The sequence below is a fragment of the Gymnogyps californianus genome, chromosome 15 (genome assembly GCF_018139145.2).
Source record: "Gymnogyps californianus isolate 813 chromosome 15, ASM1813914v2, whole genome shotgun sequence".
In the NCBI taxonomy this organism is placed as follows: domain Eukaryota; kingdom Metazoa; phylum Chordata; class Aves; order Accipitriformes; family Cathartidae; genus Gymnogyps; species Gymnogyps californianus.
Genome location: NC_059485.1, coordinates 3,594,782 through 3,620,628, shown reverse-complemented (window position 1 = coordinate 3,620,628; position 25,847 = coordinate 3,594,782). Strand labels below are relative to the sequence as shown.

At 55.6% G+C, this 25,847-nt stretch overlaps 1 protein-coding gene across 1 annotated transcript in view; it reads right to left on the bottom strand.

Annotated features, from left to right (window-relative positions):
• Positions 1 to 13,436, bottom strand: part of PEMT (phosphatidylethanolamine N-methyltransferase) — a 40,212-nt gene extending 26,776 nt beyond the window's left edge. The window contains exon 1 of the mRNA XM_050906001.1: positions 13,329 to 13,436. Coding sequence (XP_050761958.1) covers positions 13,329 to 13,421 — 93 coding nt within the window. The 5' untranslated portion in view covers positions 13,422 to 13,436. The remainder of the gene's footprint in view (positions 1 to 13,328) is intronic.
• Positions 13,437 to 25,847: the final 12,411 nt, after the last annotated feature.

The following is a 25,847-nucleotide window of genomic DNA, read 5'->3' as shown; positions in this document are numbered from 1 at the left end:
GCTGCAGCCAAGCAGGATGGCTTAGCTCATCCGTGTCTTTCAGTTTTGGAAGAAACTTTTCAGTTTGGAAAGGAAGGCGTCGATTTGACTCAAGGAAGACTTTTCGATTGCCTTTCATGGGCTCTGGATGGGGGGGTGGTTGTTTATTCCAGCCAAAAGAGACAGCAGCAGGGTTTCAGAGAGACGGAGTTTTGGTATGTAGACTGGCTACGCAGCGATACTGCGGCGTGGAACAGCCAGTTGGAATGACGGGGCTGTACACCCAGATGACAGAGAGTTTCACGGAGGGAAAAACCACACATCTGCAGGCTCTCGCAGTGGAACCGGAGGCTTGGAAAGCACAAAACACTGCAAAAAAATGAGAACATCCAAGGGGCTGAAGAAGAGAATTATCCACAAGCGGAAAGCAGGGCAGGCTCCTCTCCAAAACCAAGGGGCAGGCTGGGGAGCCGCAGCGCTGAGACGAGCAGGCGTGACAAACCCTCGCTGCCTGCAATGCCCATCGCCCAAATGAGTGAGTTAAGAGGAAGAAAGGCAAGCTGGAGTGCCTCTTCTAGTGACTTTTCCCCAACGAAGCCGGCACGCCACCACTGAGGGGGTCAACATGGCCAGACTGAGCACTTTGACACAGGGAGAAGAGTAAAGTGACTCCACTTCTTTAGAAGTGGAAAGATGACTGTTAAAGAAACCCAGCCTGTCTCCGCCATGTATGAGTTTAGCCTAAAAAATAAACTCCCCGGCATCCATCTCCAGTGAAAGTAATTGGACTGAAATGGCACAGGTCACCTCAGCGAACAGCCTTGAGTTGGGGAAACAAAACAAGCCGGCAGGTAAACAGGTAAGGGTTTCGTAAGGACTAGGTACGCTTTACCTCAATGCCATCCCTTGAGATTACCTCCACACGAGTCTTTACCTTGAATCTACTCATGATAAACAGCTAGATAATAAATTTCATTTCTCTAATAGTGTTTATGTGATTTGCCAAAGTACCATCTGATTAGCTGGTTGCAATAAAAACAAGCCCCTGCTTAACGTACACCAAGGCAGCCCGGGTCCGTCGATGTTCCATGAGCCACATCCTCTCCTCTTCAATAATAACAAAAATGACACGGAATATGGGCTGTATTTGCTAGCAATTTCCAACACAAAATCTGAACCGTTTCTCCTCAAGGCAAGGAGCTCATGATTTATGTCCGAAGAGCTGGAAGCTGAAGGCAGGTGATTTCGAGCAACCCAGAATGAGCTGCATTAATTAATTTTGAGAATGGGCATAGGGAGCCCTTATGAGCAGCTCCCCAAGACTGAGCAGAGGAAGGGCGACGCACTCCAGCCGCAGGGAATCAGCCTGCACGGCCCAAACAGACTCTCCCAGCCAACAAAACCCATGGAAAAAATATTTGCGAAATAATGATTTCTCCAGAGCGCAGCACGGGATGGGGAAGGACCTTTCCAGTCCCAGTCTGGGACGTGGTGGGGATGGCCAAACACCGGGAGGGACACAAGCTGCGTGGGGGAATGGGGAGCAGCTGGGACCCACCCAGCTCCTCTAATCCCGTAATACAACCTAATAAAATAATCTCCTGAGATTAGGGAAAGGCAGAGGCTCCCCCTGCACAAGTATCTGGGGCTCTGCTGGAGCCCAGAGGGAAGGCAAGTGCTGCCAGATGAGCATCTCGTGCGCAGGACGGTGAAGCATTTTGCCCGGTGTTTTGTCGGATTTTTTTTCATCTTCCATGCCCAGATGACTTGGCCCACACTCAGCTTCCCATTGCACACAGTTCCCATCCAGAAAACCACAAACCTCGTATTTTCATACATTTTTCTGAAGCTCAGAACATTTTCTCTGAGCAAAACAGGTCTGATTTTGCTCCGACAGTCCATAGCAGGCACCTTCCCAAACCAAGCAGAAGCAAAGGTGTGTGTCGGTCTCTTGGGTGAGTGAGACTATTCTGCCCACCTCACATTCTGTATTTGCTTATTTGTTTTCCCTGTTACTCATGCAACACTAAAAAAAGCAAAGCTGGGGAAAGTGCCTGAAGTGTTATACACACAGCCGCTTCACCAAAACAGGCCGTCTACCCAAAAGACCCATTTTCAAACAAAGCGATCCAACAATAGCACTGACGATGTTTGAACTGGCATCGATTTAGAAAGACAAGCTCTTTGCTGCACCACACTGTCAGCAAGCGCTCAGTACAAATGCCACGTTACAAGACAAACGCCTCTCTTTTTTTTAAGACTTCCCTTCTATTTTCACGCCTCCGCTCCATTGCGTTATTTCCAAATCAGGCCCTGGATCCCAGTGGATCCACAGTGCTGAGGTCAAGTCCCTCTGAATTCGCTGCAGACTTCAGCGCCTTGGGTTTGGTTTTAAATGTGAGGACAAATTTTTCTATCTTCATCACAAAGCATCTATCCTGCTCTTCAAAGCTTTCCAACAACTGCTGCAAACCTCTAGTTCAAATCGCTATCGCCGTTGCAAATAAGGTCAGCCTGATTAAAAAACAGTTATTCTAGCTGGAATAAAAATGGACAGTCTTCAGCAAGTGCATCCTATGTAAGAAATATCCTCTTACTGAACTGAGACAAGCCTTCACTGGCTCCAGGTAAAAGGAGACTGAGGTCACCTAATGACTCTGACATTTCTTGCAGCCTCTGATTCATTGCAAGAGATCGTATAAAGCTATACCGGAGATGTTAGCTAATTCAAGCGCCTTTTTGCTCTCCTGTATGACCTGTATTTAGTTGCAGATACGCGTTTGGGTACCAGTGTGAGCAGCCAGCTCTGTCACCGTGTCCCCAACCAGCTGGACCTGCAGATGTGCCACTGCCTGCAACCGAAAACTGGGGCTGGATGCTGCAGTATTTCAAGTTGTGCAATTCTTCAAGCAGACGGGAGTGGAAATACTTTGGCTCTGTTGTCTTAAAGATTAAATCAGAAGCTCCAGTTCGCCCAATGTATGAGTAAGAAGGAGCTGGCAGGAGAGAAGGGGATGGAGAAAGGCTGGGGGTGATCAGCAAGCAGAAGCCTCTCGAGACGCAAACACATCAGCACACAACCACAAAGCCTCACGCGGAGGAAAAAAAAGCAGCCGAGCCATCCCAGCGCTGCCTGGGATCTTGCGTTTGATGTGAGGGTTTTCAGACCCAGGCATCATCTTTGCCATTTGCTCTCGTTAATAGGTTTGCTTGGATTCCAGCTCAGCCCAGCTCATTAGCCACACCGCCGAACCCGACACTAATTCTGGATCACTCCTATTGCTACAAATAAATAATAAAATTGCCTCCACGCAGGGGTTGTTTTCTTCCTCTCTCCCCCTAATGCAGGTCTGGTAGCATCTCATGTATCCGTTAATGAAGTCCATTATATCCAGAGTTTCTCAGCAAGTAAAAATTACAATCATTAGCCAGTGACTGATGAGAGACAGAAACACCATTTCTGCCCGGGCTAGCAATAACAGTACGCCAAGTACATGTCCCAGCGAGTCGAGCCTTGCTCTCCCGTAATATGGTACCCAATGTTCTTCATTAGCATCTCTCTTTTTAATAGAGCAAGACAGCGTCCTGCGGCAGGTCGCAATTACACACAACAATTAATTCAGGGAGAAACAATGACGGGTGTCGCAGAGGCACATTTTGCAGCGGGGTTGTCAAAAGGTGAAGTGGAAGATGATTAGGAACATTTTAAAGCCTTGCCTAAAACCGAAAACAAAACAAGCGGAGGCACAAGTGACAACACGGTAGAGGAGACATGGCTGGTTTCCTTGTACGCTACTTTGTAATTTTTGTTTTAAATAGTAAAGAAACACAACAATTATTCTTTTGGTCGTAATACCCCAATGACCAGGACCGGCAGTCTCGGACCAGGACTTCTTGTGCCATTTGCAAACAACACACAAAGCCGGCTCGGCTTCCCCCAGAGCTGCAGCCGCTCTCTTGCTGCCCTTTTGTGAAATTAGGGCTTAATACTCTGGAATTAGTCTGCTAATAAGGACTCCCAACACACCCATCCTCTGGACAGCGTGTACTCGCTCATCGCTCCCCCAGGGGCTGTGACGGGAGGGGGGACGGGGAAGGGGGGAGAAAAAAAATAAATACGTCTCGCAGAGCACAAAATGGAAGAGAAATCTAATACCCCTTCGCAGAGTAGTGAGAGTTCGTTGGAAAAGAGGTACTGGTTGCACTGGCCGCGCTCGGCGGAGCGCCGATTTCGGCTGGAGGGCCTCCCGTCCTCTCGCTGCTCGACATATCACGTTCCACGCTCTGTGTTAAGCCTCCCATGGGAACATTTCCCACGGCGCCGAGGACACGCATGTTTGCGATGCTGCTGTCGTCCCAGCGGCCAACAATAGAGAGGGACAATTTGATCTTTATGTAACGCGGACAGCCGCGCGCTCTGTTCCCCTCTCCTCGGGGATGACATGTTCAAACCGCGCGGCACAACAAGTAATAACAATCTGAAGGGTTAAATACAATCATCAAACCCCTCGGGCTTGCTGGGGTTATCACTGGGGTTCCTGTGGGTGTTGATGGGTGTAACCATGTGCCCCATGGTATTTGTTCAATGCAGAAAATGTAACCCAAAAGCCGAGCGAAAAAGCAATCATCCCCAGACCCAGTGATTTGCACCCCAGGGGAGCTCCTTCCCCCTTTTGCAGCCTCAAAGCCCAATGCTGAGATGCACATAGGAGCCCTGCACGCAGTGCTCAAACCCTTTTACAGTCTTTTGCTCCGTGCATTTGGTGCACGGAGGTGGATGGGGGAGGCTGAGCAAGTCCTTCCAGCTAAGGATCGCCGCACAGCCGCACCAGGGACCAAAGCCTGACGGGTACAGGCAGGAAAATAATGTTCAGTTGGGCAATGCGCTCGCTTTGGCTTCCGAGTACATCAATCTCTGGAAAACGATTGCACGACAAAGTCTTGAAATGAAACTAATTCATTGCTGCTCTCCAGTCTTGGGAATCAAATGAGTAACTCTGCAGTCATTAAAATAATGTCCTGGTAAAAATAAACAGGAAAGGACACTTAATAGGAATGCTCTGTAGTTAAAAATACTGTATGTCATCGGAGGTCATTCAGTTTTTAGTAGGAACAGCCACGCGTGCCCCAAGGTGATCTGATTTGGTATTACTCCAGTCCTGTTATGGGTGTACACCGTAGCCACAGGTGGATGGACAGGGGTTTTTTTCCCCAGTTCAAAATCCTCCCCAGGATTTTGCAGATTGAGCATCTGCTGTCGGACTCACCGCAGAAAACACAGCTCTGAGGGAAGAGGCAGGAATAGGAACATCTGACTACATGGGAGGATTTGGGGTCCCTCTTCTCTTCACTCAACAAGACTGACGAGGAGGACGCTCAACTTTTTCTTTCTAAAAGGGGCATTTCTATAGCAAAGGAGAGGCTCGAGCCAGAGGCGGTCACGCTGAGCACCAGGCAGGCACAGAGCTGATGCTGGAGAAAGGGCAGGAGGCGAGAAAAGTAGGCAGAAGGAGTACTGTATAAAGGATCATAAAAGCTGCATGTACATTTTCCTTCCCTGAAAATGTCTTTGTGCTTTTATGGCAAGGAGCTGCTACAATTACAGCTTCTTTTATAAGCGAAGCACAAACCAGATAATGAGCAAACCTCCCACCGCACAAAGGAGGCGACGAAGGCGTTCTGTGAGCCCTGACGGTCAGGCTTCCCCGTGACAGCCGAAGGCAGAGAAAATTGCTAAAACCCATCTCCATTTCACCCACTTCAGGGGTGTGAGCTGCTCGCAGCCTGCTTCTTCTTCCCAAAAGCGCAAAAAGGATCACACCAAAAATGATTGTGCCTACACAGACAGTGAGTGAAAACCCTTCAGCCAGACAAAGCAGCAGCTCACACGTCCTGACCTGCAAAACAAGCCCACGGCTGCATCATCCCTGGTCTGGAGGAGTAAAGAGGGAACAAAAAGGTTTTGCAAGGAAAAAAACCAAGCAAGATATTGCCAAATCCAGATGACTAGGTAATGCCCCACGGAGGTTCATGATTTCAACGACACACGGGAAAATCAAGAGCTCCCGCCAGCCCTCCTCTCCCTGACCCCAACATTCGCTGGGAGATCGGGAGAGTTAACGAAGCCACACGCAGATGCGCAAGCCTGAGGCTTCCAGCTTTGCTGGCAACCAAATTCATAGTTTTCTAAGAGAGTTGTCTCTCTTTCCCTGCATGTGAGCAAGCACGGAGGTTCGGATGGCTTGGCAGGGAGAAGGAAAATGAGGCAGCGGCTTGCGGAGTAGGGCTACTTCATCCCACTCCGCAGCCCTTCCCCTGGGTCGGGGCCACCCTCCGAAATCAAAGCCCCTTGCTCTGAACAGCCGGTGCACCGCTGTTCCCATCCCTCTCAACTTATCAACCAAAGCCACTGCCCAGGCATGCTCTAGGTCCATAGCTCACGTCCTCCATCAACATAATACATCAGCACCAGCTTCCAAAAATCAACTATTTCTCCCTGGGTGGGGTACAGGGATTTTAAAGCTTTGTCAGGATGCCTTAGAAAGGGGAATGGAAGGGAGCCGACACAGGCAGGCAGCCCTGGGGGGAGTGCAGATACTTGTTTGCTTTAACTGAGATGAGGCTCCTAATATTCACCAGGAACCGGTGCCTGTCAAGCGGGCTGCTGAACTATCTGGTTTCACACTCAAGAGAGCAGGGATGTGGGATGCTCCTGCCAAATGCCATTTCCAGCTACTCGTGTCATTGAGGCCATAATACAGGTGGGAAAGAGAAGGAGGGTTTTGATTTACTGATTTACTAAACTACTTTACTACCCATTTGCTACAGCCACATGAGCAACTGGAGATAAACGTCCTCAGAGTTCACCAAGGCGGGAGAAAACAGAGAAAACGAGGAAGCATTTTCTTTGGGGTGCCAACCCTGTGTGCCACCAGCCTGCCGCAAGCCGGATCCAGCACCCCCACCACGAAACCCCAACGCTTCCCTTGCCATCACGAGTCTCCAGGCACCCAGGAGATGCAATTGCATCGTGATGGAAGCCGGGCAGCACGTCTTATGGAAATAACCTCCCAAGAGCATCCAGCAGACTGCGTGTCTGCACTTCTTTGTCAAAGCAGCCGGAAAACACCCATGTCTGTGATTGTGGCAGGCACGCAACCCGGGAAGCTCCCATCCGGCCCTTGGACAGCTGATGTCCTGGGTGAGGCAATGGGTTTCCCCGCTCGGAGCTCTAGCAGCTCCCAGCCCCAGGGCTACGCACAAATGCTGCCAGAGCCTAGGGCCACATGGGAGGACCCACCGTCTTCCGTGCCTCCCGGTCTGGGTAGATCATACTACTTTCTTTTTTGCCTCCAGCTGCATTTTTTGCCTTGTCCCGTGGGCTGCAGGTGGTCATAGACTTGCCATTTCATAGACTAACATCTTTGAGCAGCACCTCATCAGCAGGAGAAAGTGTGTAGCAACAGCACGGCAGGACAGGGATGGAGTGGGACAGAGAGGAAAGGGCCTCTCGCAACTTCTAGAGTCTACAGGTAATCCTCTTATGCATATGGAAACAAGACTCTTGGCTTAAATATATTTTTTCATCTTTTGTGCACGTGCTGACTTATTCCAGCAGGGCTGCCAGCAGCCCACAGTTTATTTTTAAAACGCTAAATGGGAAAAGTCCAATATATACAACAAACACCCTGGGTTTTTAGAGAAGCATTCTGCAGAAGCTAAAAAAAGGAGGTTGCTTTTCGGGTCAGCTTGGCCATGATCCATAGGGGACTGTGAGGTGAGAGACAGATTCCGACCTCAGTTTAGAGAAACGCTGAGCAGGCACGTCGCACACCAGCTGGATCCCAAATTCATGCTAGGAATGCGCACGGAAACGGCTCAGCCATCCAAGCACACCCTGCCTTGGCAGGTACCCGTGCACAGCGGCTGGGCAGCTGCTCGAATGATTGCCACCGCCTCGCCTCGAGCCCCGAGGGCTGAGAACCTGCCAGACTCAACACACAGATGAAGCATCTCAGCTCACAGCTTCCCGGCCAGGCTGAGCTCCGCAATTCCCCCCCACCGCAGGCAGCTCAGCCTGCAAGGACATCATAAAAAGATATTGCACGGCTTCTTAAAGAGGATTTCGATGAAAACACCACCACCCCTAGCTGGGAGGCTGCAGGGAAGCTGTGCTGGGACGAAGGATGTGGCTCTCCCTCAAGGTGACAGCACTCCTAATTGTGTCACTCCAGCCGGCAGGCCGGAGGACGTGACCCAGTTTTGGTGCCTGTTATGTGGCTCGCAGCGGTGCCGACACGCTGGAAAAGCTAAATTTAGGAGCCAAACAGGCACAGTGTTACACACCCAGCCAGGACTCACTGTTACGAGACGGCTAGAGAATCGATACCGTTCACTCACGGTACGTGTTACAGCATCGCTGCAAAGCCCTCGCTGCCTGAGTGGGAAGTGTTACCAAGTCACTTGGAATAAAATTGCCACTAAATGCTGTTGGGGGGGAAGGGGGGGGGGGGGGAAACAAACCCTCGCTCTTTCTCAGGCATTGTAGGAAATGAAAATGGCTATTGCTGCCTGGTAGAGAGTCCAATTATGAATAATGTGCGTTCTTTCCCTGCACAAAGGATGAAAGGCATCAGAGCTGGTGGTGACATTTTAAGACCGGAGATGTAAGAGCGTATCCGAGCCTCGTTGCAAGCCCAGCTTTACGCCAATAAAGAAACACTTTCTGCAGTCAAGTGCCTTGCAGCGTAGCTTGAAGCCCCGCTATTGATCTAGCATCTGTTAGAAGCAGATTATCATCGTCGCTGGGCCGTGGCTTCTACGACGGGATCTAAAAGCACTTTCCAGAAGATCGTTGAGGGCTGTTTTTCTGCTCTCACCCACGGTTGCAGGCAGGCAGAGGTTTGCGGGGGAGCCCACAAAACTCTGGCAGGCTTGCAGAATATGAAGGCCAGAAAAAACCGATATATCACTCCGGCTCATTCATCTCCCAACCCCGTAAACTTCAGCTAACCGAGGTGGACTCCCTCTGCCTGCCGCTCCAGCCCCAGCCCTCGCATAGCCATTTCATACCCTGCAATTTCCTTTCCCCAGCGAGGTGCTAACACACTGCCATCAAGCCACCGCTCAATCCTCCCCTTCCATAAGACAGACAGGGAGAGCTGCTGAAATCCCCCAGCATCAGGCATTTTTCTCCTGTCCCCGGAAGGCTTCTCCAAGTTTGGCTCGCTGAAGTCTGAATCCCAACAGCTCCCGAGCTGCCGGCCACTTCCCAGCAGCGTGGGGAGGTTTTGAGCCAGGCACCCTCCTCCGAGTTTAGCAAGAAGTGGTCAGAGGTAGGTGAAATCAGGCTGCCAGTGCCTGCAAACTCCCCCCTCCCTGCCGGCACAAGCACTTCTTATCCACTTGGCAGATTCCCTCAGTCTCCAAAGAAGGAGAAAAGGATGGGAAATTAAAAATAAATGAACCAAGAGGTACACATCCATCAGGAGCCAGGCGTTGTCAGCCCAGGTCCCTGTGCAACTACTTCTTTAATCAAAACCTCATGCAGTTTAAACACTTGACAGAAGTCTAGAACAGAGATATTGTTACCCTGAACAGGAAAAGCTGCAACCTTGAAGAATAAAATCACGTTTGTCTGATGGGGTCTATTTTCTTTAAAATCATGCTAAATCTCGCTAAGCCTGTTCCTAACCGTGACATTTGAGGTTTCGCCCTGCAGATGATTCGTGCGAGATGCACGGGTGTCTTGAGGGGGTCACGGGAGGTGATGATGGGAGGAGTAAGCTCTCAGGCGGCAGCTGAAGATGTGCCATTTCTAAATCGGTCCATGATGCCAGCCGTAAATTTTTAAGAGGCTCAAATCAAGAAAAGGATTGCCGATGGATGCGCTCCCCACTTGAAACTCACTTGCGTGGTGACGGACGTCAGACTACCTGGCTCATGGCTATGCCATTTGCCTATTTGCTACTGAGAGTGTCAGAAACCTTCCAGCTTTCTAGGAACTCCTCGTGTGCCAAGGCTCAGCGAGCTCTTTAAAGCCTCCCGCACGCAAGTTATCTGCCTCTCCTGGCTTGAAAATGTTTGTCTCCGAGGAGCTGTTATTTAATACCTTCCTTAGTTACCAAGGGATGGGAAGTTTCTCCCATCGTTCTGCGGCTTTCCAAACACAGATGGGATTTATTGAAGTTTCTGCCGCTGTGATCTCATTAACGTTTTACAGCACAGCTCCAGCGACGCGCCTACTCCTCACCGGGTGCCCCTCTACAGCCCCACGGCGGCTCAGGTCTCCTGGCTGCGTTGAACATCTTTGGGGAGTTTTAAGTGACTTCATCCCCAAAACGGCTCCGCTGCTGCCCTTCGGGACCTCACCTGCACCCTGCCTCCTGCGGGACCATGGCTCCCAGCAGCTCCTTTCGTAACAGCCACGGCAGGTGGGAAAGCAGAGACAGCACAAGGAGGAGAGAGGAAAAAGAAAAAGGAAAAAAACAGAGAATAGTGCAGGAACACATCCAAGCTGTGCCATGGACAACATAACCTGGGGGGTCACCCGGGGATGAGCGGGATTTTAATTGGCACGGAGGGGGGGAAGCAGAAGAGGGGGTGCGAGCCCTGGGTTTGGTGGGGAAATGCAGCAGGCGACCCCGGGGCGATGTTCATGGTACCCCCCAGCACATGCCTGCAGGGAGGAGGGTGGGCACTGGGACTCCTGAAGCCTTTTTTGGAGAGCTCTTCTCCCCTGTGGAGAACAGGAGGAAGCACCAGCACAGCCTGGCTGGAGTCCTGCAAATTGCCCCACTTAGGCTCTGGTCCTCTAAATTGCTTTCTTAACCAAAGGACATAAATCGACTCGATGAGCATCAGGGTTTTCTCCGCAGCCACGCTCCCCCACAGCCTTTGGAGTTCGTGCATCGTCCCCAAACCCTGCAGGTTTTGTCCCAAAGAAACATGCCTGGTGCTTACCAGGGCAAACGCCTCGCTACGCTCGAGGCCTCGAGATGCGCCTCTCCATCGGCCGAGCACCGCACGGAGCCGGGGTTTCCCCACCACATATTTATTCAGAGGCGCTGCACAGCGAGGACAACCTGGCGCCAAACTTTGCAAGAGGCAGACCTGGCCGGAGTTCAGCAGAAACGGGGAATTAAGACACTGAACTAAATCAATGCATCCCCACCCAATTTCTACCCAAATCAGGAATTTCATGCACAGGAGGGTTTTTGACCAGGGTCCCACATTACTTATTAAGCACAGAGAGCAGAGAGTGCTTGGCACTGCACAGAAACCCAGTCCTTGCACTAAATCTCTTGCAAGCCCGAAGTAATTCAGATGCAGAAGTGATCTCAGCTGCCGGGAAGGAACTCAAATAGCAAAAGACAAAGGGAGTCTGTGCAGGGATGTAAAGAAAGAAGAGCTGCTGGCTAGATGCAGGCAGGGGACACTGATCACATGGAAAAAAGGATGGGGAGGAGGTAAAGGAAGCAGGTCAGGGAAAATCAGGGATGGCTGGGGCCACTCCTGCTAAAATGCACCCGATAGCGTGGGCTTGCTCAGGCCGGCAGGTCCCACAGCCCCCCTGCAAGAGCCTTCCAGCAGTGCCTGGTGTGAGCCATACACCGGGACTGGCAGAGCCTGAAAACGCCAGGGAGATGCTCGGGGACCTGGGCACAGCAAGCGTACAGACGGAGTCACATGGACTGCGAGAGCCACCCGGGGCCGTTAGAGCTGGGGAAACATCTAGTGCCACGCTCACCTCCCCAGAGCTTTCCACCAAAACACCAGCTCAGGTTGCTCACTGCAAACCCATGCAGAGATGCCTTCTGCTCCCAGGCGCAGGCCCTGCACGTCTTGCTTGCAGTGCCACCTGCCGCCAACGGCAATGCTCTTCAGACACTGGAAGGGGACAACAGCAACGCAGAGCAATGAACTTCCTGCTGTTACATCAGCTTTCCCTGTCCTTTAACAGCAGCCAAACTCTTGATCCAAAAAGCAACGCTATTTCCCAAGCTGCAGGCATCCCACAAGTCGCAGGCGTAGCAGCAGACGCTAATAAAGTACTTTTTTCTTTCCCTTTTATGCAGTTTCTTGCTGGAGCCGGTCTCTCCCCCCAGAGACCACATCCTGAATCTTCTTGTTCATTGATTCTTTATGCTAAATGATGACTCCGCAGTCGAAATAATGTGGCATATTCTAGTTCGCATTTCAGACACCGTGAGACTTTTTAATAACGAGTTGCATGAAAAATTAGGGAGGCTGCAACAAAGAGCTCCGACGGAGGTTTCCAAAGTGACTCACAGCCAGGAGAGCCTTGCTTTTCCAAAGCCCAGCATGAGACAATCTCAAGAGCCCCCGCGCTCAGAGAGAGCCGAGCCCTCCCCCTCTGCAAATATAAGGTCTTTTTAAGGAGACTTCCCCAGGGTGAGAATCCCTGTGGGGAGGTTTGGCGGGCGGTTTTGGGAATCTTGGCTGAGATGACATCCCGTTCCCATGAGCGCTCGCAGGGAGGGGGTTTCACCCCGCACCTCAGCTGTGCTGCCGAGGGTGCTGCGGGGTGGGAGTCGCCTCGTGCTGCAGCCGGCCTGGGCTCCCCGCTTGGCACATTGGCTCTGCAACGCTCCAAAACGGGGCCGGCAGCGATTCTCACTGCTCTTGCAGGGAGGTAGCAAACCACAGCGGTAAAGGGCAGCGGAGACTCTTCCAGTCTCGGCTCCCGAAGCGCTATGGCATGCTTAGGGACAGCGAGCGTCACCCGTGCACAGGTATCCCCGCTCCTGCTTCGGGCTGGCTTGCTGCCAGCTCCACAGCTCTTTGCCAGACTCTGCAGCACGATGGAGGGGGAATTTCTTCAGGTTAACTTTTGGCTGACTGTTTTTCCTTCCTGCCATCCACACAACCAGCTGCCAACATATTTCAAGGGGAAGCAGCAGGCAATGTATCCAGTGCAGCCCCCCGCCGGGGGCTAACGCCGTTTATGTTTCAGTCCCAGCGGTGACCAGAGCCTGGCTGCTGCGGTGGGAGGTGCGGCAGGAGATGGCTGAAGGACGGGTTTGATTGCTCTGCCCGCTCTCCCAAGCTCAGCTCCTAACTCCTTCTGCGTCCCACGCTGCCTCCTGCCTTCACCTCCTCTGTGACACCCGTCACAGCCACCCCCAGCCCCCGGAGCTCTCTCTGCAGCACAGCTCCCTGCTCACCCACTTCTAACGCCTAATAACTGAGCACCGCTCGCCCCACTCAGCCCAGCAAACTTCCCCAAAAGAGGTTTTTCCTCCAGCGCGGCCCAAAGGAGATCCCCCCTGTAGCTGGCAAAGGAAGGCTAAAAATAACAGGGCGGCTGACGTGCAGGCAGCTCTTACCACGTTCCAGAAGAGCGGGTTGAAGGCGATGGAGAGGACAGCCACAATGAAGCCAGAGTCGGTCACGTCCACGTAGCCGAAGAGCCATGCCATGGCTGTCACATCCACCTGGGAGGGGGAGAGCCAGTTACTGGGGGTGCGGATTCCTGCCGGGACACTGGGCGTTGCACCCAAATACGGGGCACTTCATCTCAAACCAAACACATCAGCTGGCCCGCAAGAGCAGACGAATCTTTTAATGGCCCCAAGCAACACACTGTTAGGGCTTGCAAAGCGCTGTGTCAGGGTGCAAAGCCAAGAAGAGGGGTGGGGGCTCCTCCAAGCTGGCTCCCCCGACACCTCGGGGACACCGGGCTCTCAGGGAGCCCCACATTTGCAGCAGTGCCCAGAAGGACACGGGCACTGCAAGGACACTGCTGCTGTGAGGACGAGCACCAGCGCTACGGGGCAGCTGCCAAGCCAAGCGTGTTTCCAAGCTGCAGGGAAGGGAGCACTGTTTCACAGCGCCTCGGCGTCCCGGGGACAGAGGACTGTCCCAGGGATGCTGGTCTGTGTGGAAACTCCAAGCAACAAACTGTGTCAGCCTCAAACTTGCCTTCCATAAAGTAAGAGTGATGCAAACCCACTCCACAATGAGGGGGGATGCATTTGCATTGTAAGAAGCTGTAAAAGACTTTCCTCTCTTACTTAATGACAACAACAACAAAAAAACCCTTAAAGCTCGCTGTTTTTCCCCCTTTCTCCTTTTAAGAAAGAGATATTTTTCCCAGGATGGCTCCTTGACATCATTGTCAGCATTTTTACGTGCAATAAGCCATGCTGCTTCTCCCTCCCCGCCTCCTCTCCCTGCAGTGGTATTTGGATGAAAAACAGCCAGGGACTTTTTTTTTTTTTGCCAAAAACTTTGAAAACAAAAGACAAAATAGCCCAGCCCAAGCCCTTCCCTCGCTTGAATCAAAATCAAGACAACATCGAGACGTGGAAGGTTTTTGCTTCCCAAACACAGCTGTGTTTGCAAGTCCTTCGGATGCCAGGGGACAGGAAAGGCTTGAAAAGGCATCAGCTCCACCTCGCCTGTCCAGGAGAGAAATTCCCACTGGCTCCTCACAGGTTCTTTGAAGGAACCAGAGCTGCAGTGGGATTCATGGAGAGGGGCTGCTAAACCTGCCGCCTCTCGTAGCCAAGAGCAAACGCCCTGGGAATGGCTCCCAAGCTGTCCCGAGGCACATCCAGCCACTCCGGGTGCCTCCTGCACAGCCGTGACCGCTCACGGTGCAAAGTGCACGAGCAAAGGCCGTACCGCCCCAGGGACACGCGGGAATCCTCACGGGGGTCCGCGGCTGCCTTCAAACCACCCCAGCCCCAGCTCCCCCGGGTTCCTCCATCCGAGCCCTCAGGACACGGGTGCTGGCGAGGAACGAAGGGAACAGGCTCCAGGGCCTGATCCTGACCCATCTCCCCCTATTCCCACCCTCCCCGGTCTCTCCTCCCCTCCTTTCACCCTTGAGCAGCCCTTCGCCATCAGACCTCGTCCCTTCAAACCAAACGCTGTCAAGCCGTAACCCGGGCACCCAGGCAGCCGCTGGCGCCGGGGCCGAACTGTTTGGTCCCGCTTCAATTGCAAACCCGTGGGATCAGGACAGCTTCTTTCTTCTCGTTTCGTACGGCGCTGAGCACACCGCCAGCACGGGCTGAACAAAAGCTTCTTGACCTACTAACTCCTGGCTGGCAACATCGTTAACATTGCAGTCACCTGCTTTTTCTCCTCCTCAACAACCAAATTCACCGCTGCCAGCGGGAGGCAGATTGGCCTGTGCCTAGTATGTGCTTTTAGGGATAAAAGGGGAGCCCATTAGGATGAGCTGTCTCTGCAAGCTGCTGGGGCAGCCACGTAACAGGCACAGAACATTCAACTTTGCCCCCTCCTCTCCGACGGGCGATAAATAATGGTGGCCAACGTGGCCCGCTTGCCCGCCGCCCCAAAGTCAGGGAGGGTGAGAACTGCACGGGCACCTGCACAAGAGCTGTACGGGCGCCCGGGTGGAGCTGTATGGGCGCCGGGTGAGCCGGCGGCAGCACCCATGGGACTCCCATGCGGTGCCGGTGCAGCCCTTGCCACGTGGCCGGAGCGTGCCGTCGTGGCCTGGGTGGAAACAGGCCGGGGACAGCGGCGGGTGAGCCTCAGGCACGGGGTACCGAGCATCCCCGGGGTCTGCTGCACCTGCAGGCACAGCCCGGGGGGTTATTGCCACCCGGGCTGCGGAGCCCCGCGATGGCACCGGGAGAGGCCGGGGGCAGGGGGAGGCCGGCCCCCGCAGCCGAGCGGCAGCGTCCCGGGCCTGGCCCGTTCCCGGGGCCACAGCGAGCCCGGCGCTCCCCGCCCGCCCCCCGGCCCCGCCGGTACCTGGCCGTACTCCAGGCCGCCCAGCCCTTCACAGCACTCCCGCGGGAAGGGCCGGCCCCCGCCCGCCGCCGCCGCCGCCGCCGCCGCTGCCCGCCGCCCCACGCCCGGCCCGGGCCTCCCCGCCATGGCGTGGGGCCGGGGTCGCCCCGCCGCCACCGCCACCGCCGCCGCCGCCTCCCCCACCCGAGGCCGGCCGAGCGCGGAGCCCCGCGGTGGCGCTGACGGGAAGCGCAGTCCCGCCTCCGCCATCGCCGCCGCCGGCAGGGCCCCGGCACCGGCGCGGGGGGGGGGGGGAAGCCGGGCCTGGCGGCGGCGGCGGCAGGGCCTGCGGCGCCCGGGGAAACACTGACCTCGCCGCGGGCCCGGCCACCTCCGTCGCGGGCTGCGAGCGTGTGTCCGGCCGCGGCGGCGGGGAGGGCGGCCCGTGCTGCCGGCGCCTGGACTTCGACCCTGCCCGGTGAAGCAACCGGGCCGCGGCGCGGGTCGGCCTCCCCCCCCCCCCGCCCCGGGGCGGGCGGGCGGGCGGGATGGGGCCCCTCGGGGACGGGGTTTCGCCCCACCGGGCAGCCGGCGTGGGGGGCTGACCGCGGAGCCGTGCGTGGGAGTGGGGGTAAAACACGCCAGCGGGGAGAGTGGGTGAGAAACCGAGGTGCCAGCGTTGCAGCAGGGGGCAGAGACCGGGCCCTGCCGCCCCCCCCCCCCGCCCGCCCCCCTGCCCGCGCCCCTGCCTGCGCTGCCCGTGCTCAGCGCTCACGGCAGGGCCAGGGGGAGGGAAACAGCTCCGGTGGTTTTCTGGTACTGGAAAGGCTGTGGAAATTAAATGTTGCGTGCCCAACGTTACTCATTCCAGGGCAAAATGTAAAGCCATCGAGCCTGGATGTATTTTAAGGACAATTTGTTGCAGCCTACTCCCTTCAGCAGGTGTGGTATTTTTTTTATTGCTGTTGTTATTACTACTAGTGTTATTTCTCTTCTTCACTCCTCTCTAGGATGTTTCTGGTTAATGCACCTCATGGGCTGCAGTCCTGGACCTGCCTGTGCATGGGAAATCAGGTAGTATCATCATCCCCGCAGACCTCTGAGGGTCTCTGCATGGACCATCCGCTTTTGCAGACCCTCCTTTGAGGGGAAATAAATTTTCTTCAACAAGGAGTGTGATATGAAGGAAGCCTCATGAATGAGCTGCAAGCGTCCCTCCCAGAGGCCTCGCGGGAGCAGGGAAGGGACGGGATGTCTGAGCAGTCGTGCCCCGGCAGGCACCGAAAATGTGCGTGAGTGACGGCTCACATGAAACCCTCCCTGGCAAAATGGCATCCTTGGAGGTTGCGCTTCAGGAGACCCCGGGGGATCCCAGCTACGACTCTTGGCCCCACGGGAAACCAGCTTTCCTTCATTCTGCTGCTCCAACCCCCTTGCTGCAGCAGTGCATCCCCACCTCCCCGCCTGCAGGGTCAGCTCCTGCACTCGGGGTGCTTGCACAGGGGCTGGACCCCATCCCGCCTGGGCCCAACGAGCACATTCCCAGTATAACTTGCAGCGCCGGGCCAGTTTGGGGTGAGGCGCGCACGAAGGCGCCGTGGGTGGGAGCAGCGTTCCCCGTGGATGATCTCCAGCTGCTTCTGGCCTCTTCTCCCTCACGCTGGATAATTTTGCCGTGCCGAGCGTGTAATTATCGCCTCTGTCATCTCGCAGGCTGGGGCACAGGAGCAGATGGGAGGATGTTTATTTTGCGAGTCCTACCAGCTGGGTGCTTGGGGCAGCGGGGAGGGCGAAGGCAACGCAGTGGGGAAAGCAGTGATGGCTGTGTTCAGAGAGGAGGAAACGTCCCCCCGGGGAGGGAATTAATAGGGAGAAAACCTTCTCCAAACCGTCCTCCCTGCTGCAAGGGGAGGACTTCCCGGTGCTGCCAGCGCTGCCAGCTGGGAAAGGACAAGGATGCTGTGGCAGGCTGGGAGGAGGAACGGGTCTGGCCGCGGGATGGAGGGAGGGGATGGACGGTGAGGAGGTACAGAGGGTGAGCTGTCTCGCTGGCTCCTCACTCGAAGCCAGCAGAACTGGGCTGTCACCGACACGTCTGTCCTGTCACCTCACATTGGGGGGCACCGAGGGAAGGCATGCGCTGCAGGACCCAGTGCCCTACCACCAGCTCGGCTGTGTTTGGGGCAGGGAATCACACCGGAGCCCCCACACCGTTCCCACTGCCAAATCCCCTGTCCAGGGAACATTTTCCATGTAAGAGGGACAGGGGGTGTTTGTGGCGGCAGGGCCCCTCCACGCCGGCCTCCATCCTGCCTCGGAAACATCCCAGCAGCTGTGAAGGAGACAAAGAGGGCTTTCTGCAGGGCTGGATTCTTCTTTGTGTCCCCATCCCTCCCCTTCTCCCCGTGGCGTGCCTTTTATCCAGCTCTCCGTTTCCGAGCACCGAGCTAAGGAAGAGGGCATTGCCCTCGGCTTTCCCAAGTCCCTTCTCAGCTTGAACGCCCCCAGCACCCTTTGAAATTCCACCACGGCCCCGAGAGGTCACCGATGAATATGGAGTTGCAAATGCCCGCGTGGTCAGAAAGCACTTAAAACAAAGTAATTCGTAACGGTGGCGATGAGCTGCCCTGTCGGAGGGAGGACCGGGAGCCGGCTCGCCGGTTGGGAGCTGTTAGCGGCACGCAGGGATCGTGCAGCCGCCGTTGCTTCTGCTGGCATCTGCTGCAGCGGCACCGAAGGGTTTCCATGCGTTTGACACGCTCATCGCGTGCAGCTCGGCGATGCATGTGTGTGTCAGTCCGGTGAAGGATGCTCGCTGCCTGCGAGTTAGCAGGGTGCTGAGGCTCAGCGAGCTGCAGTTTGCTCAGGAGCATTTAAAACACAAGGAGGCCCAGGGGACTCCCGACTCGTGGCAATCCAGGGCAGGGAGTGCTATCAGGTCGGTTTCCCTTAGAAATGGGACATTCGCTGGGAAACTGCAGCCAGGTCAACTTCAGCACAGAGCGCCATCTCTCCTTACAAGCCCAAGAGAAAGCTTCCAGGCCAAAGGATTGCTTTCCTTGCTGAGAGAAAGGAAAAAAGGGGATATAAAGCACCCACAGCTTCCACTCTCCGCAGGCGACTCTTGCTGCCATCCTCTGCGAAGCAGGACAAGCTCAGGAGCTCCCCTGCTTGCCTGCAACTCTTATAACCCCCCTCTCGCCCATCACTCCAGCCAGGCGAACCAGACTTTCTGTCCCCAGCGAGCCTTGGTGGTCACCAGGAAGGGCTGCTTTCTGCTGGCAGTCTTGGTTTCTCGTATCCGAGCTTGCAATCCGCCTGGTCCCACCCCAGCTATGCCCCTTGCTGATAGAGGTCCCATGGGCGCAGCGTGGGGCTGGGGCCTTTTTCCCAATCCTTTGTGTCCCCTTCCCCGAGGGCTGTGTCGTGGTCCACGTGTTTAAATTTGCCCTGAAATAAAGCTGACCCCTGTGGGTTTAACCCTTGCAGACCTGCAAGGGCTTGGACTGATGGGTCATGGAGATCAAGGACGGAGCATCCGAACACACGGTAAAGGATGGCATTGCAAGCCTAGAGAGGAGCAAAAAACGCTGGAGCGCAGAGCTGAAACCTTGGGCAGAAGCAGCAAAATTGCAGATACTCTTCTGTCCTCCATCAGATGACACGTTGTCACCAGCGGTGCGATGCTGCAATTCAGACCTGCAATCCTAGTGGAAATCCTCTAGTGTTTGTGCTGGAGGTTAGCTCTATTTATATTCTGATGAATGATTTACTCAAGTAATTGGCACACAGCTCCCCTATTACAGATCATAAAGAATTAATCACGAGATTTTCAATGCTCCCCTATCAATTTTATTAGGCTTGATTGAACGCGGTGGATTGGGAACATATGGTATGTGAGTCAGACTCTGCTCCCAGTTACACCCTGGTTAATGCTGGGGACTCGCTCGGCTGCTGATCCCTGTAAATCCGGAGAGGCAGCTGCTCTTTTCCTTCTTTCCATGCCCTGACTGTTCCTTGAGTTCCCTTAAATGCCCAGGGATGCAGAGAGCAACCAAGAGCAACTTCATGTACCTAAATTCTCCAAAAGCCCGAGATGCTCCCAAACTGAAAGCCAGGCTGGGAAGAGGATGCTTTGCTTCCAGCTCCTCCGTGTATCGGCATGAGCCAGAAACCGGAGCCAAATGCTTGGGAGCTCGAGATCTGCCCCAAGAGCAGTTGTCGAACAACAGCCCCTGCGAAGGGGACGTGTCACGGTGTGGGAGGCTTGTCGCTGTTGAAAGCTGAGGATGCCTATGTTGGCGTCGGGGCGTCCTGCCAGGCAGGTTTGCCCACGGGAAATGCTTTCTTGAAAGAATTAGCAACGAGAAGTCCTAACACCCGCAGGAACAGAATGACACATCCCTGCCCCGAACCAGCAGCATAGCGTGATTCCTTGGAGCAGAAACCTCCTTAAAAGCTGTGTCCCCTGCATGGCTCTCCTCATGCAGAGAACCAGGAAAAACTCCAAAATTTCCACATGGAAGGCTCTCAGTCCTTCCCTTGCTTTTTCGCCTGTGGGTGTTGTTATCGTGCTAGCTTATGTGCAGAGTTCGTGATGCAGGGAAGGGGACGGTACGGGGCCCTGCTCCAGCTCGTGGGCAATGCTCACCCCTGGTGAAGCTGTTCCCGCTGTGCTCCCAGTAACTACACCAGTATCTCAATAGGTATTTACAGGAGGGAATGGGGACTTTGGGTGTAGATGGAGCTACTTGCGTAAGCCCAGCTTATCCTGAACCAGGCTTGCAGAGCAACCAGTCTGGCACAGCTACAGCCCACGTCCCCATCTGCTGTCTTGAGCAGCTGCATTGAAGGGCACCGAGAAGTTATTGCCAGTAACTCTTGGCAGGAGCCAGCGAGGAAACCTCCCTCGGGGGAGAGCTGATCTGGGGAGGGCAAATCAGAAACGCAGCAGAGGACAGAGCAGGATCTGTCCTTCCTGGAGGCAAAGGGGAATAACAACGGCCCCTTTACCTTTACAGTCAAAACATTTTGCGTACACAAGGTCCTGGTTCGGGAGCAGAACGGGCAGGACCTTGCACAAGGGTCTTGCCAAGCATCAGCGTGCCCTGATCGCCTGGGTCTGCCTCTTCTCTGCCCTGCCTGTGCTGCCTGCACCCAAACCAGCTCTCCAAGGCCTTGCCGTGTCCATGCTTCTGGGTGAACGCCCCTCGCAAACACCCCAGGCTCTGGGAACCCCCCCAGCTGATTCCAGGTACGCCTTACCTCGGCAGCTCGGAGCTGGGGAGCACCCCTGCGGGTCTCGCCTCGGTGCTCTGCCCTGCCAAGAGCCACAGCTTGCACTGCTTTAACCCAGGGCATCGCGGCCTCGTCACGCATCAGTGGGAGAACCGCAGAGGGAGGGGATGGACACAGAGGCACTAAGGTGCATCTTTCCAGACTCAGCCTATTTCCAGGGAGCTCCGGTGCCCCACAGAGCCACGCGTGTGATGGGTGATGCGGGAAGGAGCAGGCTCCCTCCGAAGGAAGCCACACTGTCGGAGGAGCTTCCCAGCATCTGTGCTCTGAACCTGGTGGAGACAACATTTAGGGAAGGATTCATAACAGCTTCCCCGCTCCCCGAGGCTGCGTTCATCACCAGCATGTCTCTAATGAAGCAGAGGCTTTACTTTCTGGGATCAATGAATCCACCGATCGTGACCTGTCTGCTAAGTGGGAAATGAGGTCTCTCGCTCCCCGAACTCGTCTGAGCTCGGCTCAAACAGCAGGCTCTGTCCCCAGGGTACTCTGCGTTGCTTAATTGCAAGCCCTGTGTCTGATTAGAGCGCAGCAGCGAGGGCATGCAGAAGCCCTTGCTACCGCATCCCGGCAGAGCGCGGCTGCTCACCCAGCCTGGGAGATGGCTGCAAGGAGGGAGGATATTTCGGGGCTCCAGGAGAGTGGAAATCCCCCCGGCTTTCTCTTCTCCAAAAGGTCCTGACTCTGCACAGCTGGCTGGAGGGTTTATTGCCAATCTGCTCTCCCCCAAAGCCCTAAATCCCCCAAACCATTTAAATCCCTCCAAAGTACCTTTCATGCGGACAAATGCTTTAAGAGAAGCCGAGGCTTCCCAAGGCAGCAGGCAGCTGAAAAGGTCACTGCTACCACGTCCCCTGGCCACAAGCATGTCCCACGCCGGAGGGGGGAAACAACCCCCATTGCCCCCTGGGTCCATCCAAAGAGGCTGGGCAGCTTTCCCTAACGCTGCCTGCACCTCCCGGTCCTCTCTGCACCTACAAACCACCCTGTGCACCCCCAGCACCTTTGCCCGTATGGTGCAAGCTGCAGAGGGCTGAACCAGCCTTCAAAAAACTTTCCTGCACATCATCAGCCCAAGGATATGGGGCATTGCTCCAGACACATATAATTAGGGTGTCCCCATTAGCCGAGCAGCCAGGTTCGGATGCTGAGCCGTCCAGACGCTCACCTAATGCTTGCCACAGCGGGGATGATGGAGGGAGCTGAGTCATGGCGCCCAGCATCACCTCCATGCCCATCTCTCATCCCTCGCTCCGCTGGTGGCTGGCTTTTCCCAGGCAATCAGCCTTGCTCTCAGATGTGACACCCAGGAGGGCTGCGGAGAGGGAAAAAAACCCTCAGCGAGGACTCAGCGGGGGGCAAAGCCTGGTAGCGGGGGCTGCTTCGTGCCGCGCGTGATGGCCCCCGCAGCAGGCGCCTGGCCCCAGTGCTCAGCGCCGCGGAGAGCTGGGCTCGGAGCCTATTTGGGGCATCAGCCCTTCCCCAAGTAGTCGCTAAAAGCTGTGGGGATGTGCTCTGCCTCCGGGCTTAAACCACTCGGGGAGCCCCTGGGGAAGGGCTGATGTGCAGGTCTCGGACACAAACATGCGCTCGTGGGGGCCAGGGGAGAGGCTTCCACGGGGGCATGCAGGTTTATCCCAAGGAACCACAGAGCCGGCTATAAATACCTCCTCAGAGCATCACTCCCCCTCTTCTGATGTTTTGCTGTTATTTACTTCAAACCCACTCCTGCTGCTGTTATTTTTATCTACTTTCCCCTCTGCTTTTTGCGGCTGTTTACAAGCTGCATCTCAGAAGCATCTCAAAAGGAAGATGAAAGAAGGTCGAGGACCCCGGGGAGAAGGTTGGGGAACCCCAGGAGGGCAGAGGCCCCATGGCCAGCAAGCTCCCTGGCTCCCGGCGTGGTGCCCTCCCAGCGACACGTCCCACCAGCGAGAGGCATGGCAGCCCCCCCGAGCAGGGAGCTCCTCCACTCTGGGCATCACGCTCGCCCCTGGCTGGACTGATATTAAAAGCAGAAGCGGTGTAGAAGCCCAGCAGAGCCTTTCCCACCTTCTCCCCAGTGCATCCCGGGGGCTTTCTCCTCCACTTCCACCCAACCTTTGGCCAGACACTTTTCTCCGCCCGGATGAACCGGTCCCGCTCGGCTGCAGCCCGGTACCGAGTGCTGCCAGCTCCTGGCAAGGCCAGCTCCCTGTGCCATCCCTGAATCTGTGGCTGGTCATGAGGCAGAAGATCCCCATAGGACTGATGTGGGCGACCAAAAGTACCCCCCACCACGGGGATGGGGCTAACGGGGTCTCCTGCTGCTCTCCCGCCACTGGCATTTGTTGAATTTGCAGGAAATTGGTCTCCCCGCGATGCCAAACCCCTGCCAGAGCCAAAGGAAACCAGGCAAGCGGCTCAGGAATTAATGAAAGTGGAGGCGATGTGAGTCGTCAGACACAGACGAGCTTAATTCCCTTAAACAAATTAAAAATACATTGCTCCTCACCACCACGAGCCCGAAGCCCTGAATCGCAGCGGCAGGAGGGGAGGGCGAGCTGGGAGCACCAGCCGCCCCACCGACCCCCTCCCCACCCGGCCATGGGGCAAGGGGAGCTCCTGCCTTGGCACTTGGACCCCCCCCAAATCGAGCAACCAGGTTTTGCTGCCACGACCCTCCCCGCAGGCAGACTGGGAGCTGGGGGGCATTGCTGGGTGCCGATTCAAGTCGTTTCAGCAAAAAGAAGCTGCTGGAGCCAACTTTTTAATTCTCTTCCTTCACCTTTTCAGCAAGATGAAGAACACCGAGCACAAACTCATCTTTGCATTGTAGAAAACAGGGCCCGAAACAGAAGGTCTGGGGTTTTCCCACCTAAACCAAAGCAGACTGTTTACCTCGTTTAAGGTTTAAGGCATTTAATCCCCTTATTGCTAAAGACAATATGCTGTCCCTGCTCCCTCCTCCACACATCCCTCCTTCCCACACCCGGAGAAGCCAGACACCGCCTGGAAGCACCAAAACCCAGACGTCCCCTTTGCCAGAGTGCCTGCCTGCAGCATCGCCCACTTGCCAAGAATTGGGGTGTTTTTTTTGCGTGGATCCCCATAAAAAGGGCAACCGGCTGGGCTGCAGGTCGCTTCCCCGGGCAGGGGTGCAGAGGCTCCGCGCCAGCCCCGGCTGTCGGGACAGATGTTTTCTGCTGCGGTTTGTTGTTGCTGGTGGGGAGCCCCTGGGGCCCCGTTTGGACATCGGCTGCTGGGGGAGAAATTGAATCCAAAGGGCAGAGGGGGAAGGAGGAGAGGCTGGAGCCGGGCTGGGAGCACGAGGGGGACCCGGCACCCACCGGCCGCAGCCCCATGGCAGAGCACGGCACATGGGCACAGCAGGGGTGAGAAGAGGACAGCCCGGCTGGAAGCGCAGCCGGAACAGGAATAAGGAGGCTTTGCCAGCAGATGGGTTTAGCGGGGGCTGCCATGAATTCTTCAGTATGGGAAAAACTTTAAATCCCAACAGGCTGCTCCTCTCCAAGGTCTGCTCCAGCCCAGACGGGCAGGCATCCAGGGGAGCCTCCTGGCCTGGATTGCGCAGGAGGTCACGGCTGTCTCTGCGGGCTCTGCGAGCTGGAGCCCACTGAGGATGGATGCCGGGTGATGGGAAACTGTGCTCGGGGGTGGCTGGGCATGGGGACCCTCCGTGGGGGCACCCAGGGACCTGCTCCCCCTCCTGCTGCCGAGGATGCTGCGATGGGAAGCAGCTGCCCTGGGCTGGGAAAGCCCTGGGTCGCCGCTGCGGATGGGCTGCTCCTGTGCCACCAGAGACTCCGCTGCTGGCACCGGCCTTGGTTTCCAAGGCAGGGCTCAAAGCAGTTGCCTCTCCTCCTCCCTCGGATGGCATCTGGCCCCACACCGGCTGCCGGGGATCGGTGTTGGGCTGCAAACAAGTCTCGGCTACGTGGAGAGCGGTCGTGTCCCACAGCTGGTAGGGGCATGCAGGACAACGCTAATTGGGACGAGAAATTACCTCCATCTCTGTGTGCCTCTCATTAAAGCCAAGCCTGGCAGTGTGTGCTTTTTCTCCCAGGCGGGTGCTCAGTGGGGATGGGTGCCCGCCCTGGCCAAGGGGGACATGGGTGCCTGTGGGGAAGGAGGCAGGATCCAGCCACTTCGTAGTACATCGATGCACAGCAGCCGGGCATCGCCTCCGCAGCGCTGGGCAGGACTCTGAGCTGTGCTGCACCCACTGCAAGCCTGCTGCGGCTTTCCTTAAATGCTGCCTTTCATCCCCCCATGTTGGATATTCCCCGTGCGGTCGCATCCGGATGCTTTCCCCCTACTCCAACAGCTAACAGCATGACAGGACAACCCAAGCAGGCTCGCAAAACACCAGGTGCAGGACCCACGGGCGCAGGACCCAGGGGTGCAGTGGGTGCAGATATGGGGCACGAAGCCACAGCAGCGCTGCAGCTGCGAAGGAGCATCTCGGGGTTTCATGATGGGCCCCAAATCTGGCCCCACCGGGTGCTGGCAGAGGGAAGCTGCCTGCAATCTATCACCTCTCCGCCTGGCACGTGGAGAGGAAAATAGGCTTGGGAGCATGCGGTATGGGTTCAGGGCACGCTCTCTCTGCTTGGCTAAAATGACACTAATTAAGCCCCTCGCAGCATGCAAAAACTATTCCTACAGGGCCGACAATTAACCTTGAAACTTGGCTTTTAGTGCTTGGAAGGGAGCGAATTTTTCATCCTGTTATTTCCCCATGCTATTAAGCTAATCCTAGAGACCGCGAGGGAGAAGTGGCGTTACACGTCTGCAGCTCCCAGCCTTGCCAGGAGCACAGCGTGTGGCCGGCAGCC